The sequence below is a fragment of the Chaetodon trifascialis genome, chromosome 24, assembly GCF_039877785.1.
Source record: "Chaetodon trifascialis isolate fChaTrf1 chromosome 24, fChaTrf1.hap1, whole genome shotgun sequence".
Taxonomy (NCBI): Eukaryota; Metazoa; Chordata; class Actinopteri; order Chaetodontiformes; family Chaetodontidae; genus Chaetodon; species Chaetodon trifascialis.
The window spans coordinates 13,244,798-13,264,446 of record NC_092079.1 but is presented as its reverse complement, the minus strand read 5'-3'; the positions used below and the strand labels follow the sequence as shown (position 1 = coordinate 13,264,446).

General features: G+C 46.5%; 1 protein-coding gene across 2 annotated transcripts in view; it reads left to right on the top strand.

The window, feature by feature from the left end:
- The first annotated feature begins 1,715 nt into the window (after positions 1–1,715).
- LOC139352018 (vang-like protein 1) overlaps positions 1,716–19,649 on the top strand; it is a 38,892-nt gene continuing 20,958 nt past the window's right edge. Inside the window, exons 1-3 of one of the 2 annotated variants that reach the window (XM_070994032.1) lie at positions 1,716–1,848; positions 10,401–10,669; positions 16,588–16,714. In XM_070994032.1, the coding sequence (XP_070850133.1) occupies positions 10,599–10,669; positions 16,588–16,714 (198 nt within the window). In that variant the 5' untranslated portion in view covers positions 1,716–1,848; positions 10,401–10,598. The remainder of the gene's footprint in view (positions 1,849–10,400; positions 10,670–16,587; positions 16,715–19,649) is intronic. The other variant, XM_070994033.1, reaches the window with a different exon arrangement.

Sequence of the window (19,649 nt, the reverse complement as noted above, 5' to 3'; positions counted from 1 at the left end):
TAAAACATTCCTGTGTTTCACCTCAGTGCCCGAAGCTCTTTGTGTAACACTCAATGCGTGTTTAGTGAGTTATGGTGGTTTTAGCAGCAGGGGAAGGTCAGCGCAGAATATCAAATATTCCAGAAATTATCTGACAGAGAAGATTGTTTATATTTCCTTTGAAGAGCTACTTCAAGGCCTCAGTGACTTCATTGTGTCCTGTTCATTGACTGTGTCCAGACCAGATTGCTATCATTCAACTGTTTACCTTTTTCAACTCCATGAGCTGTGACACAAACACTGCCAGCGAGTGCGTGGAAGGAGAATAGGGACTGCTGCTTTTGCTCTTGTCTAAACATTAAAAAAAGCCGAACTCTGTGAGTTTAATATATAAAAACTCCCTAAAACTGCTCCTGTCCACATAATGTTTTCAGTTCCTTCTTTGGAGACAGAACAGATGCTGTTCCAGCTTGTTTCCATGGCATCAATCATGTTATTGATCAGTGTCAACATGTGTGATATCAAGAAAAGAAAATGACGAGAGGAACGTGGTGGTTTATGGGTAAAATGTGCCGTTTTTTTGTGGACTTTCCACAGGCTGACCTCCAAGAAGGCAGAGGTAATCAATTTAAGTTTTAATTATGAATACTGTAACTTGAACCCTCATTCTTCTGAATTTTTTTTTACAAATGGGGAGTGAAAATTAAAATGATCAAATGCGTACCAAATGTGAAATGAATGTAAATGTGAAGAAATGAGTTTTGCAGTCAGTTTATTGTGTTGCAGTTATCTACTAAAGCTAGCATGCTAACCAGCTAGCTTGAGCATGCCCTGCCTCGTAACTTATAGTATAATTTATAGACAGTATAGCCAGGCCTCGCCTGTAGTTTCAGCTGGCAGATGTAAACAGGCAACTAGTTAGCTAATTTCACAAGCTCTCTTCGCATTTTTAGTCAAATAAAAAAGCAAAATACTGCTTCTCTCTATATTCTTAGCTGTAGCTATCTAGCGCTAGCTAGCTGCTGTTAGCAAGTTAGTTAGCTCAGCTGTGCAGCCAGTGGCTGCAAGTTTATTTTGTTTATTTATTAGACTAAAAATGCTAAGAGGGCATGTGAAAGTATCAAACTAGCTGCTTGCTTACATCTGCCAGCTGAAACTACAGGCGAGGGCCGGCTATACTGTCTATGAGTTATACTATAAGTTACGAGGCAGTTAGCAAACCACAAGGGGGCAGCGCATCATCAGAGGAAACGCTAACTGAGCTAACTAAATAGCTAATAGCAGCTAGCTAGCGTTAGATAGCGGCTACAGCTATGAGTGTAGAGAGTAGCAGTTAGCGTTTCCTCTGATGATGTGCTGCCCCCTTGTGGTTTGGAATACCTACTACAGGTGGTCAGTTTTTACACTGTAAACCTTTTAATTTGAGTTTACAACATATAAATGTGGGATGATTTTGTGACCTAATTAGTTTGGAAGCTCATCATGGTCCAGATAATTTAAACCACTTCTCACTGGGCGCCCACTTTGAGAACCACCAGAATAATCCCCACTCCTGTACACAGCACATCTGGAATAATCCACCTGGAGACACAGCGGGTCACTTCTTCTTCGTGTTTTGTAGGTTGGAACACTGGCTGTGGCAAACTGGGGGCTCTCCAGTTGAAGACGCCCCCCTAGCGCCATGTTTGCGTACTACACCCCATTTGCCGAGAAGCACTGCCCCCTGTGAAATTCCTGACTGCCAGGGTGATTCCTACGGTTACCAAGGGCTGCTTCCTACTGTAGCCTACCGTGTGCTGTGGGGCAAAGTATTTTATAACCTCTGGATAAATTATCAACCACGGGGAATGATATCTCCGCCGACAAAGGGTGAGTTATGTCTTAATAACGCGGCAGATAGTGTCGGTCATACGTATTCTGCAGATGTTAGTGTGCGGGCTCAGTAGTGTGTGGAGCTGTGCCTGACAGGCTTTAACGTCCTGCCTTCATTCGTTAAGGCTACAAAAATCCACAGTACCGTGTCTACCTGTTTGTACACACACGGAACAAAGGCTGTTGCTCAGATGTTAGGCTGGACGTGTGTTTTGAGGGAAAGACTTGGGAACACGCCCTTGCTGTCTTGCCTACCTGTATGAAAGGGAACGCTTTCAACTTCATGTGAATGCCCTGAAACTGCGGTCAGAGCCGCGCACAGCCCCACACCAGGGAAGTGAGCCGCATTTGTCAATTTTTCGCTCTACTTTCGAGTTTGTTGCAGTGTCACTGTGGTCAAATGTACATTTCCACGGCGCCTTTCACCACCAGAAACTTCCCGAGCCACTGTGAGACCTTGTAAAAAGTCAACTCTGTTTCACACGGTTGACTTGATCCGCATTACCCCGGCTGGTGCACCGCAGCTCAGCTGTAAACTGTAACCTGCGGCGGTAGAGTTGACGCGGACGGATACACGGTAGCAGCCCCCCCGGCATCTGAAAGCAACCAGGAAGCCAAAAAAGCGTACCAAACCACGTTTGAAACCACCGGTTTGCGGTGCTTTTGGCTTTCAAGTAGTCGCACGAATAGGCTGTTGAGGTAAGGGAGACCAAGAGGGGGGGCTTTCGAGGCCACGGCGAAACCAGGGAGTTTCCTGCCTCCAGGTCCGCCAGCCTGCCGGGTCACAGGTAGGGGCTGGGCGGGTAAACCTGCTCTGGAGCTCCGCCAGGCAGATAAGTGATAACGCGAGACGTTTATTCTTCTCGTAGACTTTGCTTAAATTATTACAACACGACCTTTCCTTTTGGCCTGACTGTCTTATTTTCCGCAGGATTTGACTTAAATTAAAATGAATTAAAAAGCCAGTGACCCCCATGGTCAGTAATATTGGTCAGAAATGCTAAGCAGGTGCTGCTGTGGCACGCGCTCTTGACCGTTAACTGATTTGAATTTGACCCATGTGTGACGTCTGAGGGAAGAAACTTTATTTAAACAATTGTATAAAAACAGTATGGTGACTTGTTGGGCCAAGGATTATTTTCTTTATAATTTGATCCATTTTCTGAGCAATTAGTCATTTGGTCTGCTGCTGAAATGTCAGGAAAAACACGTAGAAAGAGCCCATGATATGAAACATAGAAGAAAAGCAAATTTCACATTTTACCAGAAATATTACTATTAATCAACTGTCAAAATAATCAGTCTATTCATTATAGGTTGTCAACTTATGCTAAGCAAAAAGCAAAGACTTTCTCTAGTCATAGTTTCAGCTGATGATTTAGTTGTTAACTTAATCGCTTCTGAAGTGCACAAATATGATAAACAGACTGCTCTTAATTTAGCCATCAGAGTCATATCGAGGTGTATTGTCCACATGTTGTTGCTGTGTAGTAGACAAGTGACACTATGCAAAGGCTGCCTGGTGACATAGACCGACATCAGCCTACATCCCAGAGCTCAGAGCCGTGCCGAATGATGACAACTTTTTCATCTTCTCCATAAATTTTGCAAGACCCTCATTATCAGGAGGTCTTGTATGTTCTGGAGGAGATCAACATTTGAGAGTTGTGTGATTCGTCTTCACTTTCAGCCCCAGAAAAAGCTGCAGAGAGCACGATCGCAGTGACGACACCTGTTCAGAGCTCTCGGATGTGAGGTGTGTGGTCGCCATGATTGTTAATAGTAATTGAAAGCATTTAATGTACAGATTCCAGGGTCGTTGTTGGACGTCTGAGCTTCTGGTTTGTTTTCAGTGTAACCATACATTAGAATAAGAAGCTACAGAAACACCCGGAGTATTGTCCAAATGCTAAAAGCATGGCTATAAATAGGAGTGACCTTTTTTCATGGAGCTCCAATCAATAGTCCAGAGTGAGCGTGGAATATAATGTGTTATTTAAATATAATTCAGCAATTTTCCTCTGTGCTTGTTTTGTCACATGATAAACAACCATCATGAATGACATCATGTTTAAGTAAAGTCAGCTGTTTCTGCTGCCAAAGTAGAGGAGAGAAGAAGAAAGCAACGGCATCTTAGTCTGCTAATTAACAGCCTTGTTTTGGTATTTACAGTTCAGTTCACTTCAATTACATTTCAATTAGCAGCAGTGATGGAATAAGAGCAGAACATCCAGCACTCCTCTTGGGAAAGAACGAAGCTATAATCCTCATTTAGGTGTTAGTTTAGTGAAATAAGTTTGTTAGAAACCTTGTTTTAATCTCAGAGTGAACATCAGAGCAGTCCTTCTGTCGTTTACATCATTATCATGAAAGGTCCGTCAAATCTGACCAGACCAGACCAGAGACAATGCACATGTGTTTCTATTCAGTGTGACTTTCATCGAAGTCATAGCGAAAAAGACGCACCTCATAATTACAGAACTTGCCTGAGAATCATCACATTTTTAAGTTTTCTTCAGTGTCAAAGTAACCCAGTGATGGCTGTCCGTACGTCCATCAGCACACTGCGAACAGGAGCTGCTGGTCGATAATTCGGCAGCTTTTAATCCTCCAAAACTTTGAAAACCCTGGTTCATAACAGCTAGACCACCTCACTCCAGCTAATGCAATCATCCACAGCTGGTTTATTGACTGACCACTCAGGTCAGCTCATTGTGGTTGCCTAGTAACTCCAGCACAAAGATGCAACAGGTAGAGGCTAACAGCGTGAATCAAGCGTGAGGTGTGGAGTCAGTGTTCGTCAGACATGCTGAAGGAAAGTGAAAGCGCAGTCCAGCCTCTTTAAACGCTCACAGAGACTGGATTTGAATCTGTTGTTGTTCCCCTGTCACAGTGTCTCTGCGTCCATGTGCCTCAGTCACGTCTTCCAGGACACCGTAGGGGTTAATTTCAGTGTCACTCGAGAATGTTGATTGAATTCCACAGAATTAATGACCCTAATTTACTCCATCATGGACAGCAACAGAGAGAGCATGTGACCGGGCCAGACTTCCAGAGTGACTGGCCTTCATGTCCCGGCATGTCTCATGACTGCAGCCGTCACAGGGTTACCTTCACTCGAGCTGAAGTGAAGTCATTATGTTGCGGGAGCTGGTCGCCTCTTATTATGGTGCGAGGAGACGTGTTATCACGGTGATAATAGAGGCAGAGCTACGAGGGCGTCGTGGATGAGGTGATGGGGAGAAGCGTCAGCGAATCAGACGTTTGAGCTCCACGCTGACGGCTGGAGGGAACAGAGCAGGCTAATTTCATTTTTGTGAGTCACAGAAGCAGATATGGTGAACAGATTATGTCAAAAGTGCAGCGAAATCCCACCGCCTGGTTATCCAGAATAAGTCATTTGGTAATTATGTTAATCCCCCGTTTTGCATGTAGGAGAGCTTTTCCACTGAGTAAACATAAGTCATATACACCATGAGCTCTAAGCACCGATGAGCTTTAAATAGCATCTTTGCTCAAACTGGCGTTTCTCCAAGACCACATGTTGCATGCAAATTCAGCCCCGATGAGGAGAAACCTGAACTCTTCTTCGCTGTGGGTTATTATGTTTCTCGCTGTTGTTTCTGTAGCAGATGGGTGTCAGAACTAGTGCTGGAATGGCGCAGGAGTCAAAGACGTGCCATAAAAGGCGGTGGGCTTTCAGGATTAATCACAGCAGAGTGTGAATGAGCTGCAGGGGTCTTTGCTCTGCTACTCTGCAAAAAAGGAAGAACGGATGAACGGCTCGCCTGAAAGGAGGTTTCCAATGAAAACATGACGGATCATCTTATCTGGTTCATTAGATGCTTAATTTTCCGCTTGGACACATGGAAACTGGAAGTCTGCCCCCTGCTCCTCGCTGACTCCTGCTCATTCATTGAATATTGGAGTCTTCGTCAGTGTGTTATGGGGCCGGTAAGTGCAGGAGGTAGAGTGTCAGCCATGTGCTTCAACAGCTTCAGAAAGGTCAGCCTCATAAATTACTGTAACGAGTCCTTACAATCAGGTTTTTTAAATAAATCCGTCTGTGTTTGCTGGTTTTGTCCAGGTCCTTCGAGCTGGTGTGAAAGCAAACATCAGACCAAGACCCTCTTCTTCAACTGTCTCTGTTGTTTGTGACGTGGGTGGCATTTAGGTGCATCAGTGTGTGGATCTATCACTGTCCCGCATTAATTTTACAGTACAAGATGCCTGTTTTTGTCCCGTTTGGACCTTGTTTCAACATTATTTGTGGCTCCGCTAATCATGCTCATAATCAGGTATTTGTTTGATCGTGTCATTATTAAATGATGACTCAGGATGACAGAATGACGTTACCTGCCGGCCTGATGGACTTGGTGCTTCCAGCATATTAACATGTAATATGTGGTGTGATAACGTCTATTTTCTACATAGAGTGGGTCGTGTCTGTGTGAAAATGAAAATATTGAGAGTAATGATGTTTGAGTTGTTACACTTCATGCTGCCACAGTCGGGGTGTCACGGCGTCCATGAATTCACTGGAGCCGTTGATAATTGAATGTGGCCACGCGGCACGCTGATGCTTTCACTGGACGTGATGTGAAAGGTGCAGCCGGGCAGCACTGATTTGTTTGTGGCAGCCGACAGCAGATGTCTCGTGGCCCCAGTGCAACTTTGCTCCAGCTCTGCGCTCACAGATGAAAGTATTTTCTTGGGCTGTTTACGTAAGGTTGTGTGTTTGCGATCCCAGTTCAGGCCGCTGGATGTTTGTTGTGTCGCCGTCCCTTCAGCCTCCGCTCAGGTTGTTACACCTGTTAGCTTTGCTGTATTTTATTCATTTCTCGTAGGACTCTTTTTAGTGTTTTGTTGGAGAATTTGAGCTTTGTAGTAAAAGGCCCAGGTGTTGTGTTACATCAAGTTTTCCTGAACAATGACTCATGTGTTCACAAAGTGAATAAAACGGCCCTGTGAGAGATCATACCCTCCATGTTTGATCGCTGCTACGATGTCGCTCTTCCTCCTCTCTCGGCCCTCGTTGCCAGCGTTTGCCAGGACAAACAGACAAGCCGGCAGCTCAGCGGGGGTCTTGGATTACTGTGAAGAATCTAGCAGGGCTCCCTCCCCTCCAAAGCGGGGGATTCCTGTTTCAGCCTCGGACTCTCTTTGCAAACTTGAAGTGGTTCCACTTACCAATTTTCTCTGCCGTGGAAAAGACAGAAACCACATGTGAGGACAGCCACATATCCTGTTTCACTGCGGCGTGGACCTCGGAGCCCGGCCTCTCGCTGGGTGGGTGTAGTACATGTGCAGGACGACGCTGCACAGTTTGCTCAGCGTAAACGGAGAGGACGTGTGGACGCAGTGAGTCCTGCATTTTGTGCGGAAAGACGCTGAAGCAGGAAGTAATCGATCAGCTTTTAACCTCGCTGCTGTCTGTACTGGCGGCTGCACTCTGACTGAACCTGGACCACGCACTCATTTAACCCTATTAATCCCTGATTTAGCTGCGTGCCCTCGCCTTTAAGAGGATTACAACAGGTGATGGAAATGCCTTTGTGCTTGTGTTCAGCTTGCTTGGCAGTTATTACTCAATTGAGAGAATGAACCCCCCCAGACCACCAGGCCCACAGCACAGTTTTATATGACGCCCCACTGTTAATGATTTATTGTTGTTTTTAAGTCAAAAGCCACAGAATCCAAGCATAAAAATGGCTTTTCAGTTGTTTTTAACTCACTTTCTTGCTGAAAGTTAGATGAGAAGAAAGATATCGCTCTCATGTCTGAATGCTAAATGTTCACATGCATTTATCCCAAAATGTGGAACGTTTCCCTCAGCAAGATGAAACATGGTATTTTCTACCGAGTAAGCCTGCACTGCAGAGCGACATGACCCGTGCACTCTGGGTAATGGGAGTTTGAGACCCCTGCTTTAAGGTTTGGGATGGGCCCACATCCGAATTACCGAAATAAGTATAAATGAAAAGAAGGTTATCTGTTGGAGGCATTTGTAGATCAAGAGGATCGAAGCGTTTCTTCTGGTTACAAAGGCTGTTGGAAACCCCTGCTTCACTGAAGTATTCAGTGGGATCAGCGAAGCAGCTGGCTGGCAGCGGGACTGAGGAGAACCAGTCGAGGGAGGATTTGTCACCATGCGAGGATGATTCAGACATTTAAAAATGATTTGCAGAACGAGCACATCCAAATATGCAGTTGCACAACCTTCAAAGCATTTGCAGGAGTGTGTGACAGTCACGCAAGCATGCGTACAACACACACATCCACACACAACACAGATGCGCCGACACCACGCTCCTCAGAACTGGGTCAGGCTGCATGTTTTGTGCCACAGAGTATTTTAGGACCCGGTGATTTGTGCTCCCCTCCGAGTGGCAGATAAGGATTGTGCTTTGTGCACTAAATCTGGCTAAGTGACTCTTCTTTCCTGGAGTTGTGAATGTGGAAATCAGGGATATCTTTGCTTCAGTTTCTCACCAGCTCTAAGGCGACTGGAGCCATAAATCAGCCATAAATCTTTGTGTTTGTGCTGGAAACCTCTCCTGAGAGTTTCAGGGCAAGTTTCGATCGGAGGCGTTCTGCAGCCTCAGACTGCGGCGGGGCGGAGTGGCGGTATGACAGAGGAGATAGGGAGGCGTTTGAAGCACTCTGGATGATGGATGCAGATATTACAAAAAAGAAATGTGTTCATGCTTCACTTAAAATACTGCTGATATATAACTTTAATCCCAAACATGGTGCCACTTAACCTCAGAGTGTTGTTGGAGAGAGCCCTCTGGTTAATATCAGCTCTGATTTAGTGGCGGCTCCTCTCCGTGTTCGGTTCATGGCTGTTCAATGCCAAGTGTGGGCGGCTGGCTCAGAGTGCACATGCACAGAGAAGTGAGTGTTCTCAAAGCATAAATATGATTTAGGTCTTTTTGAGTTAAGGTTTAACTACCTGTGTATTTCACGCCTCGTGTTTTTCATCTCACCTAGAGCTGTTTGAGGAGCAGTGAGTGAGTGTCGGTGTGTGTCATGCAGGTGTGATACACGAGTGTGTTTATGGCATGCCTCGAGCTACTCATGACTCACTTTTCTCTCTCTCTCGCTCGCCTTGTGCAGGCACTCAGATGTGTGCTTTTAATCTGAATCTTTGGAGCCAAATTTATCTCATTGAGACGCCTCCCTCTTTGCTCACTCACTCTGACCACACCAAATCAGACGCACTCAATAAACGCCCTCTGATCATCCACCACGTCCCTTATTGCAGTCTTTAAACCATCCACCTGCCCAGGGGCCGTGCGTGGCATCAGCCTGCGGGCTTTTACTGAGTCTTTGGTATTGCAAACTATTTGATGCATCTGCACACGCTGCCACCAGCTTTTTTACTGCACGTCGACCCTCTTAGGGAAAGAATGCAGCTTGATTTACTGGAAATTACCTAATGGACGTCCAGCTCATTCCCATCCTTCAGGATAAAAGCATCTGCCCAGCTGGAAAGACTTTGAGTAAAGTTCACGTAAACTAAAGTTGCATGCTTTTAGCAGAAGTTGGTTTGGTGCATCATGTTGACGCCATAATTAACTGTTTTGATGTATTTATACATACTGTGTGTATGTTGGATGGTACGGTTTAGCCTCGACAGGAAGTGCTGCAGAAACTATGCAGGATTAAAAAACTACTTGCCCTCATCTGCCTGTTAGTGTAGTAAAGTGTTTAGATTTACAGATAACAAGTCCAGGGTTTATAAACTGATCCAGGAGTCAACTCATTTCATTCATTTCTACACGATATGAGCCTTTGAATGTGTGGACAGTAGCTAAAAATGCTAATAATCAGTGTTATTAAGAGCATTTTTTTGTCATAGTGCTGGTACTAAAAGCTCCATCATCTTCAAATGAAGCATGTCCAGGCCACACGAAAACTCACCGTGCAGTACGCTGATAGTCACCCGTTTATTAAAAGTAATGACTTGTAGTGAACGAGGACCTTCTTTCTCCTGACTTCAGTCTGCTGTCACGACTCCCTGAGACTCCCAAACTGGCAGCACCTGCATCTTATTGAACTTCTCCCGTGAAAAAGCACCTTTTATCTCCACCAGACTCCGGCTGCGCTCGTCATCTCAAAGCTCGTCAGTGTCGGCCTTAAATTGTTTGCTGTGTGTCAGAGACTTGAAGCGGCCTCTGAACAGCAGTTGTCAGCCGTGTGGGAATAAGAGCAAATTGCTGTTTCTCGGTCGCTGTGTTTCTTTCATCTGGAACGCTCAGCTGTAACCTCCTGAGAGCTGCCTGTGACGCCGAGTGTTGTCACTGCACGTTAGTAGCTGGAACATACTGATTGTGATGCAGCTGCAGATAAACACAAGCACACCTGAGCATTTATGCATGAGGGGCGCAAACACATAGAAATCGATGTGATGAAAAAGCCTTTAATGACTGCTCTTCATTCCATTTCAGACAGTTGGCTCCTCCTGCCTCTAACAGTCAAATCTGGGCAGGTTTCCCAGATTTTTCACATTTTCAATTCAAATTTCCTGTCTGCCTTCCCTCCAGGTTAATGTTTCCTCACCGGGCGCCCCCAGGGTCGCTTTCAAGCCTGACTGCCGACAGCTCGCCACCTCCGTCAGCCTCTTGAGCGAGCCGATTGATCGCCTCTAGCGCAACAAGCGTCTGCCAGCGGTCGAGCCGAGCAGCCTCCGAGTTGCCCCCCTCGCCCCCGAGGCCCAGCTGCCTGGGAAGGACTGCATCGCCATGGACACAGAGTCCACCTACTCGGGCTATTCCTACTACTCCGGACGCTCCCGGGGATCCCACAGGCACGGGTAAGACTAAATCCTGCTTGGTCAATAATTCTGTTTCCTGTGTATCTGCTTTGACTCGGGGTTGGTATGTGTTGTGCAGTGTGCAAGTTAAAGCACATCCCCCTCTCTGGGAAACATCTGCCCTGCCAGTGTCCTTTACAAACCAAAGAAGAAGAAAAAAGGGCAGCAGAGAGCCTTGACGATCACACATATTTCAGCTTTTTATTCTAGAAATCACGTTTTGTTTGTCATTTTGTCATATGGCTCTAAATCCTACAATACCCATGAACCTCTGCCACCGTCCCTACTCATGTCCACCCCCTGTCCTTCTGTCCGCCTCCACGCCCCCACCTCTTGTGCGTCTTCCTCCCCGGCTTGCATGTGCGGAGCCTCAGCTCGTGTAGGCGCATTAGTCTGTCAGCAGTGAAATGGCCGTGGCTGACAGGCCTCAGGAAGGCGGCGGCAGACAGGTGCTGAAGAGGCCTGACTGACTGATGGCTCAGCGGATATGTCGAGAGCCTCGGAGGAGATGAGAAGAGGAGGCTCCTGTTCCACAACAGCCCCTCCCATGTCACTGACGGCCCCCTCCTGCTTGCTCGCCGTATATCTCTGTCGGTGCTCCGTAGCCGCTCCCTCTCTCGCTGCCACCTGTTGCCGTTTAAAGGACTTTGAGTCTCACGTCGTCGGCCTCGTTCTGTCTCACTCCCCTTCACACTTTCCCCTTCTCGCTCTCCTTTTCCTCATCGTGCCCGTTTTTTGCTCCCATGTGTCCGTCCTGATATGAATGCAGCAGCTGCCCCCGCTCTCGTTTGTTCTTGACCTCTCCTCTGCGGCGCCCTCGCCCTCCTCCCCCCATCTTTAATGGATTCCCGGCTACTCTCTGAGGATGGGTCGGCGCAGGCGTATCACTTGTTCCCCACTCGCTCGCGTTCCCCCGGACAGGAATGTGCCCTTGTAGCTAGAAGTTACACAGAGCGAAAGGGCTGGAATCAAAGATGGGGGGAGAGGGTGGGGCTTTGGAAGTAAGTGGTGGTGGGAGTTACTCTCCCCTGCTTCTGTGCTGTTTCTGAAGCCTTTCAAGTGAGTGACAGCAAATTGGGGAGGAACATATGGGCATTCCCGCCAAGTGCCTTTCCCGCTCCTCTGCTCCCACCATGACTGTGCCAAAGCCACCGGCTGGCCTCTAATTTGATATTCAAAAACAAAAAAATTGTTGCCTTTGAAAGCCCTCGCCGTCGTCGTATGAAGGTAATCTTTTTACGCCGAGGGGTGCCACGCGTGGGGCAGTTCTGGATCACTGTCGCCTAATTACACTGATGCCGGGAACAGATGCAGGCACGTGGGAGTGTGTCCGCTGAAACACTCACACACACTGTTTGTATGTGTGCGTGTTTGTGAGTCAGCCTTAAACACCATTTGTCAGAATATAACAGAGGATTGGGCTGGGATTGGCGGAGGTTTTTCATTAACAGACGGTGCAGGGTATTTGGAGTTGTTTCCTCTCATAGTTGGCTTTTTGCCCCCCTCCTGTGTCAAATAATCCTCCGCCGGTGTCCAAGATACTTCCACCAAAAATTCCCCTGGCTCTTCAGCGATGGCAGAGCGGCGGCTCTGTCTGCGGATGCCACTTCCTGCCAAAAGCTGAGACAAAACAAGCTGATGACACCGATTTCTTTATTTGCAAGCGTTTTATCCCCTTCTGACCGTGTTCAGTCGCACTCGAGCGAAACACCAATGCCTGAGAGAACAGTCTTAACTGTGGATATTGCAGTGATGCCCGTGCATTTTTGTTCATGCCTTGGTTATAATATTCCATCACCACATGACTTATTGAAGTGCAAAGAGGCTGACATGTTTGCATGTGTGTGTTCTGTTTCCATACATTATTCAGTGCAGTACACAGTCATTGACTTTCAAATGAGGCTGCGTGTCTTAAATGGTTCTCGCTGGGTAAATCAGAAGAATCAGACTGGCTTATTGTGATTTTTGTTTTTTCTGCCAGCACAAATTATTGTCAGTATTTTACATCTCTGCCGTACTATATGTTAGTTTTAACCACAGTTAGGAGCGAGTGAGCTGAGCTGCTTAACTTCAGTTTTTCTCTCAAAAGTTGCCCAACGCTTGGCTCCTCCACTCTGTCAATTTTGAGCGTTTAAATGATTTATAAAATTGCAAATCTCATATTAGCAGCCGTTCATGTGGAAAATTGGTTCTTTTGATTGGTGCAGCTCCAATTATAGGACAGCACGCAGCGTTCGCACGGGACCGAGTGAGTAATTTCAACTGATTCGTTCACATTTCTGATAACAGTAAGAGGCTCCTGCATGATTCTCCTCATAAAGGAGACGTTTTGTGTAAATAGATTTTTAAGTTGAAGTTGATTTAACCGGCCTAATTAATCAGAATTCTGTGATAGCAAAATGTGAAGATCTTTCACTACATTTAGTATTATAACACCAATACGCTTCAGGCTAGGCAGCTGAAGGACTCTTCCTACTCGCTGGAAGGCCTGTGTCCGATCATTTATATGTCACTTTGTGCATCATCCGACCGTTAACAACTGTACGGAAACCACTGACTGTGTTTGATGGAGCTTACAGTATCTGCTCAAACAGAAAAACAAAGTTCATGACTGAGAAAGCTTTCTTTTTTAACAACCTTGTCACACGACCGAGTGTGTGGTTGGTCAGTTTTTATTTGGCTCCGCGGCTCGACCCATTTGGCCGAGGCTGGACCATCCACTGGCGCCTCGGCTCAGATGGCCGCACTAACACAAAGCTGTGTGTCACGCAGGTGTGTGGGTTGCCCTGCCAGGCAAAGAAGGAACAAATTGGTCCGCGGACAGTTTGACGTGCCATGCTAGTTGGCTGCGCCTCTTCGGTAGCCGTCCTGCCATCGCTCTCCCTCCGTGTGAGGTGGAGAATGCGATCACAGCCACACTCATCCTCAGGTGTTCGAGGGAAACCGGGCTTCCAGAGTCTAATTGGCAGGACTCTGCCTCAGCTCACCAGGCATCTCCGCCCTCACAGGACCCCCCTCCTCCCTCCCCTCCCATCCTCGCTGTTCCAAAAAGCCGTACCCGTTTCAGGGATCCTCGCTGGAAGTCAAATTCCATTAATCAAATCATAGCGCGGCGCGCTGTTGGAATACCAACGAGCCGGCTGCATGCTAATGAAGCAGGAAGAGGATATGGGAAGGAGGGGGAAGGTGTGTGTGTGTGTGTTGGGAGCGAGGTCTCCACATAGTGCGATCACCCCAGAAGCTTGCTGAAGGGGGAAATGAGAAAACAGGCTGGGGGAGGGGAGGGGAGGGGCTGGTGGACAGAGGCCGATCTGTTCAAACCCACAGGTCTGTTTTTCCAGTCCGTGTGGATCCACAACGGCACATTTCAAAGTGCTCCTTGTTCATCTTCTCACCTTTGTCTTATACATTTGTAGTCTCACCAGCACGCCGATAACCAGGTGTTACTTTACCTTTTGTCCTTGACTCTCACGGTGACTCATGCTTCGCTGGGATACACATAACACGAGTTGTGTGTTCAGACGCACAGTGACACACTGTGTGCTCTAAAGCAGCCAGGCTTTTCAGAATGAGGCACATGTGACTGGTTATCATACTGTGAGCTATGAGCAGTGATTCATGCCTCAAACTTGTCTTCTTTCACTCTCGTTCACTCATTCAACGTTAGCATCCTCACTGTGGGGAAATACGACAAAGCGGACGTGCTAGTCTTTTTTTAACGTCACCTGTAACCCCACAAACTAATGTCATTCTCAATGTATCTGAATATATAGTTCATTTCTTCTTCTTCTTCTTCTTCTTCTTTTTCTGCACTCTCTGCTCACTGTAGCTGTTACTCTTTCCCCAGAGCTGCTTGTTATTCTGCTGATGGCTGTGAGGTAGGATCACTGCTTTATGAGCCATGCTGCCCCCCCCACTATCCTCCGTGTCCCCCTCCTACAGCACTCCTCCCCAGTTAATAATCGTAATCACTGGCAGTCTTTGAGTGATGACCACTCCCGCTGGAATAACCATCACGACATAATGTTTAAAGGAATAATGATAGCTGTAATATATTTAAAGGCTTACGTCAACTTCCTAATCTCCTGGATTCATTAGATAAGCTTATGTCAGTCACTCTGTCAGTGAGAGAAGTGGCTGCAGGCTATTGAAAATTAGCTTTCCCTTTCTTTGTGCAGATGTGAAACAATAGTTGCTGGTTTTTTTGGTAGGAAATAGTGTCCACTTTCAAAAGGAAGTACAAGAATAGAGGCGGAAAGCGGACTTGTTAACGCCCTTTAATCCGAACACTTGGATCCAGTGCAAATGTATGACTGTCGCAGCTCCACAGCTGTCAGTCATCCTGATTCTCGCTCCTGCAGACAGGATATCCTACACTTTATGCTTATGAATTGTTATCGTGTGAGAGAGTATTCAAGGGTCACATGAGTTGTGTTGTGTCGTTTAGAGTTCAGAGCTCCGGTTCTTATTTCACAGCAGACAGACAAAGTTAGCAGCTAGCTGGTGAAGCTAGCTATCTGAAGAGCCTAATGTTTGTGGACACCAGGCCAGAGCTGAAAAAGAGACTGAATGTCAGACTTACATTCGTCATTAATGCAAGTGTTGCTCCGTGTTTGTTGGATTTGTAAATCCACACAAGTGGCCAAAAAGTCATCTTTAAACCTGAAATAACAGCACCTTGTGCCTGAGTGTCTTAATGGAGAGCACGCTGTGCAAATTTGATTTGTTTCACTTCTGTTCTGGTGCCGCTCCTACAAAAGAAGTGATTACCATGAAACAACATGCTCAGAGACAGCAGGAAACTCAATTAGCATTCACAAGACAACAGCATCTAGAAATGTCCTTTGTCCTCTTCAGACATGCAGCAGAAATGGACTGCGTGACGTCTCTTTGATTCACTGGACGTCCAATATATTTGTCCAGTAATCTCTTTACAGCATCTCCAGCATGTGATATCTATATGAAATCTGACAGCGTGGCTCTGCTGTTTGTCTGTCCCTCATTCAGTGTCAACAGCTCTCAAACACCAGGGAAATACAGCTGCTGTTGCTCAAATTTAACTTAGATATTTAGCATTTTGCTGCATTAAACCTCAAAAGAGCCCTTCTGTGTAACCAGTTCAGCAGCGTTTTGACGTGTGTGCTCTGCTCCAGCTCTAAAATACTGTATGTACTATGTCCAAGATGTCAGCAGCTGGAGGGGGAGGGAGACAGATGAGAGATTAATCTGTGGTAATGGAGCTTCAGAGTGGGCACTGTGCCATGTGGCAATGGCGATGCTGGGTGGAGGTTTGGGGGGGGGGGGCCTGCCGTTCATGCTCTATACAGGATTAGGGCTATAAGTGCAGGGGTAAGTCTGGCTAATGGAGCTCATATGTTAGGGACAGAGGACCTTGTCGAAAGAGTGATGCATTGATGCAGAGAAAAGGGGGGGCGGACATAGGAAGGATGTAGTGGAGGGGTTTATGTGGGGCAGAGTTCACTCAGGCTTTATATCCATTCGGTCATCGGAAATTAGACAGAGACTGAAACAGAGATTTAATTTCTCCACCTTCGCACAGCGAGCTGTTCGGCTCTTATCTGACTGAAACAGCAGCTGGTCCCTGCTCCTGTTTGTATGTACACTCTGTTTGTAATGCATACAAACAAACATGTTGTATGTACATGTTGTTTTGTGTCTGTTAAGCTGTTCTGCTGTAAAATAGGACAAATTGAAAAGCCGTGGGAAAAGTCAAAGAGCAGAGTCTTTATGTAGATTACACTCAGAAACGGAGCGCAGAGGCTGAAGAAAGACAAAAACACACTGAAAAGGTTCCTTCCATAAAATTTAGAGACTCACAATTAAAACAAGTTTGTTCAAAGCTCTTCAGGACATCGGTGCCATGCTAACCATGATTTTTGCTTTTTTCTGTTTCGCAGGGAACGCAGCCGGGACCGTCACAAGTCCCGCAGTAAAGACAGCCGCTCTGAAAAGTCTGTAACCATTAACACGCCGCCTGCAGAGCCGCTGCTGGGCGACTCGGCCGTCCGGGGGGAGCAGGTCCAGGTAGGCCTGAACGCAACACTGCACCGAAACACTCCCGAGGCCTCCTTAACATGAGGAATCACCTCAAAGTTTGCATTATGGACGCCCCCAGAACACGATGAGATAACTCCGCTAGTCTGATTTACAAGGGATTTAGAGCACAGGGGATTTATCAGTCGCTTGTCAAAATGAGTTGGAATGATAATCAGCCTGGGCTGGGAGAGGCCATCTGGTATTTGAGGGCAAAAGCCAGAAGGACCAGTCCACTTTTGGTGAGATCTGGGCCGTCGCTTTCAGGAAATCTGTCACTGACAGAGATCTGCTGCAGGGTATGGATGCAGCAGGTTGCCTCTCTGGTCTGCACAGCTTCGTTTTATCCCCTTTGTCAGATGCAAACATACTATTTCCCTGCAGGGAGCGAGTCAGTCGATGACGTGCTCCTGCGCAAGGTAGCTGCAGCGGCCCCCGCCAAAATGGACCAAGCCAAAACAGCAGCTTAGCTGTTTTTGACTGTGAGTTAAAATTCAAATCTGCCCTCAGAAATCATGCTGGCTTTGATGGCAGCGAGTGCAAGCTCAGAGAATGGATTATGTGATGGAGTATTTGATAAGAGAGAAATATAAGGTAGGAAACTCGAATAACTCTGGCGTCTGCTGAACGTAAGGTCATGCATAGGCAACAGGATGTGTTGGTTTGGCCACTGGTTCACACGTGCTGTTCTTGCCAAACAGACAGTCTGACTCATTTTAATGTCATGTAGCAAGCAGCCGTGTGATTGTGTGTCTTGGAATAAGATAAAAGGCAGAACAAATAAAAGACAGGTCGATCAGATAGCGCCGTGTCAGCTGGGCAGGTTGGCTGCAGGTTGGCATGTTACGACGTGAAATCCACTGTAGCACTTGAGGGATACACAAGTTCTTGGTCGCCACTTTATTAAGTCTGTGTGTTATTGTTGGGCCAAAGCACAGTTAATTTTTATGATCCTTAAAGAAAGACAAATGTTAAGTGATCATTTCTTCCCCAGAGGTTGAATTATAGCCACATTTGGAGCTTTTTAAATGAATGGTAAAACGCTGAAGTTTCTTTAAAGCGGCTGTCATCGCCGTGTCTTTCATGTGTGATGTGTTATTAATTCTGGAAACAGCATTTATGTTGCTGTTAGCTGCAGGGGAATGCCTCACTGCTTGTTCCAGCGGTTTGGTCTAATTGCTGGTGTTTGAGACTGTAAGCAATTGCACTCTGCTATTTGATATTGATGCCACAGATGGTAAACGTAGTTTGTGGTATTTCCCGTGTTTGCTGGCACATTTTACAGCAACAGCATGAAAATACACATCACCAGTGTGTGCGTGGTTGGATGTAAAGTAGCCTAGCCCAGTTTGGCCCTGTTTGGGACTGTCTCAAACAGGGCCAAACAGGGCTTTGATTCATTATCCAATGAGGAAATGTTCCAATTGTGATCAGTGCATGTTTATATCACTCTAATCAACACATTTTTCAGGGATGCAACAATCTAATACCTTATTAAGTCCGTTTTTATTTGAGGTATTGGAATCTGTTTCTTTTCTGGTGCATTATCGCTAACACATTTTAGCGTACTTGTATAACTGTGCAGCTGGTGGTAACAGACTAAAACCTGGACAGGATGCTTCCCACTGTAGCTTTCTGTCTTTCCTCCTTCAACACTCAGTGACACCTGAAGCTTCTGTCCAGCTTTGTTTTCTCATCGATTTGATCTCACAGTTTAGAGTTGCACTCTGTCTGTGTGGGAACGCTCAAAGAGGCCGTCGGTCGAGGCTTTCATGGAATCTTTGCTGAGCGCTTGATTTATTTTCTGTCTTGTGAAAATGAGAAATATGCGCGGTTCTTCCTCCAGCAGGCTTTGAATGCTGCAGGCGCGGGTCGAATGCATTCAATGGAAACAGAGATGGAGATGTTAGCGCGCAGACAGCGTCGGCTTACCCAAGACTGACCTGCTCTTTTAGCCAAACAACTGTCTGGCACAGTGGCCTGCGTCAAGTGTTCGTCTCAACCCGCTGAAGGGAAAAGATGACAAACTCAAACACGCGCAGACGCTGCAGCGTTCACCGTCATTTACTGACCTACTTGGCGCTCGTTTCCCCCCCGTGGCAGGACTCGTTAGCAGTGCCCGTGTATGTGCGACTGTGTTTTTTTGTATGTGCAGTGTGTCTAATTTTAACACATGACAGGATTTGCCACAGAGCACAGCCACCCTTAGTATTTTGCTCTTCATGTCTTATTCATGCCGTGGCCTGCAGTAGTGCTGATGACAGGGCGGGGAGTGTTTGGCTTTAGTTTGAGTAATCAGGGCCACCAATTCTACTGAGAGAGGCTCAGCACAAATCCTGGTGTGTGTGTGTGTGTGTGTGTGTGTGCGTGTGCGTGTGTGTGTGTGTGTGTGTGTGTGTGTGTGTGTGTGTGTGTGTGTGTGTGTGTTTATGCGCTCTGCCTCACATATGCTCCTGTATGTGAATGTTTTGTGTCTCTGTGCGTCAGCCTTGTCTAACTGTGTGCAGTGCTGCGCTCATTACTCCACTGCTGGGACTTAATCAGAGTCTTGGCTGACGGAGCAGCACATCGCTCCGAGCAGGGATGTCCTCACAATCCAGCACAAAAGTTTCTCGTGGCTGTGATGTGTTTGCGGTACGTCACCACAGGAATTAGAAGAAAAGAGGGGTTTGCTCTGCGTGTGAATGTGTCGGAAAACACGGCCGGAGATTTGAGATTAGCACCGAACCAGCCGGAGAGTTGTTCAGAGGATTTGCCTGCTGTCAAGAGATGATGTTTGTGTGTGCATTGCTTTTTTTTTTTTAACTTGGCAGCAAGCGCTCATAAAATGTAGAAGACCTATGAAAGCAACTTTGAGCAGGGGGAAACACAATAAGTCCACCAAACAGCTCTAGAGCTCACTCAAAATGTAAAAACATCATTTTAC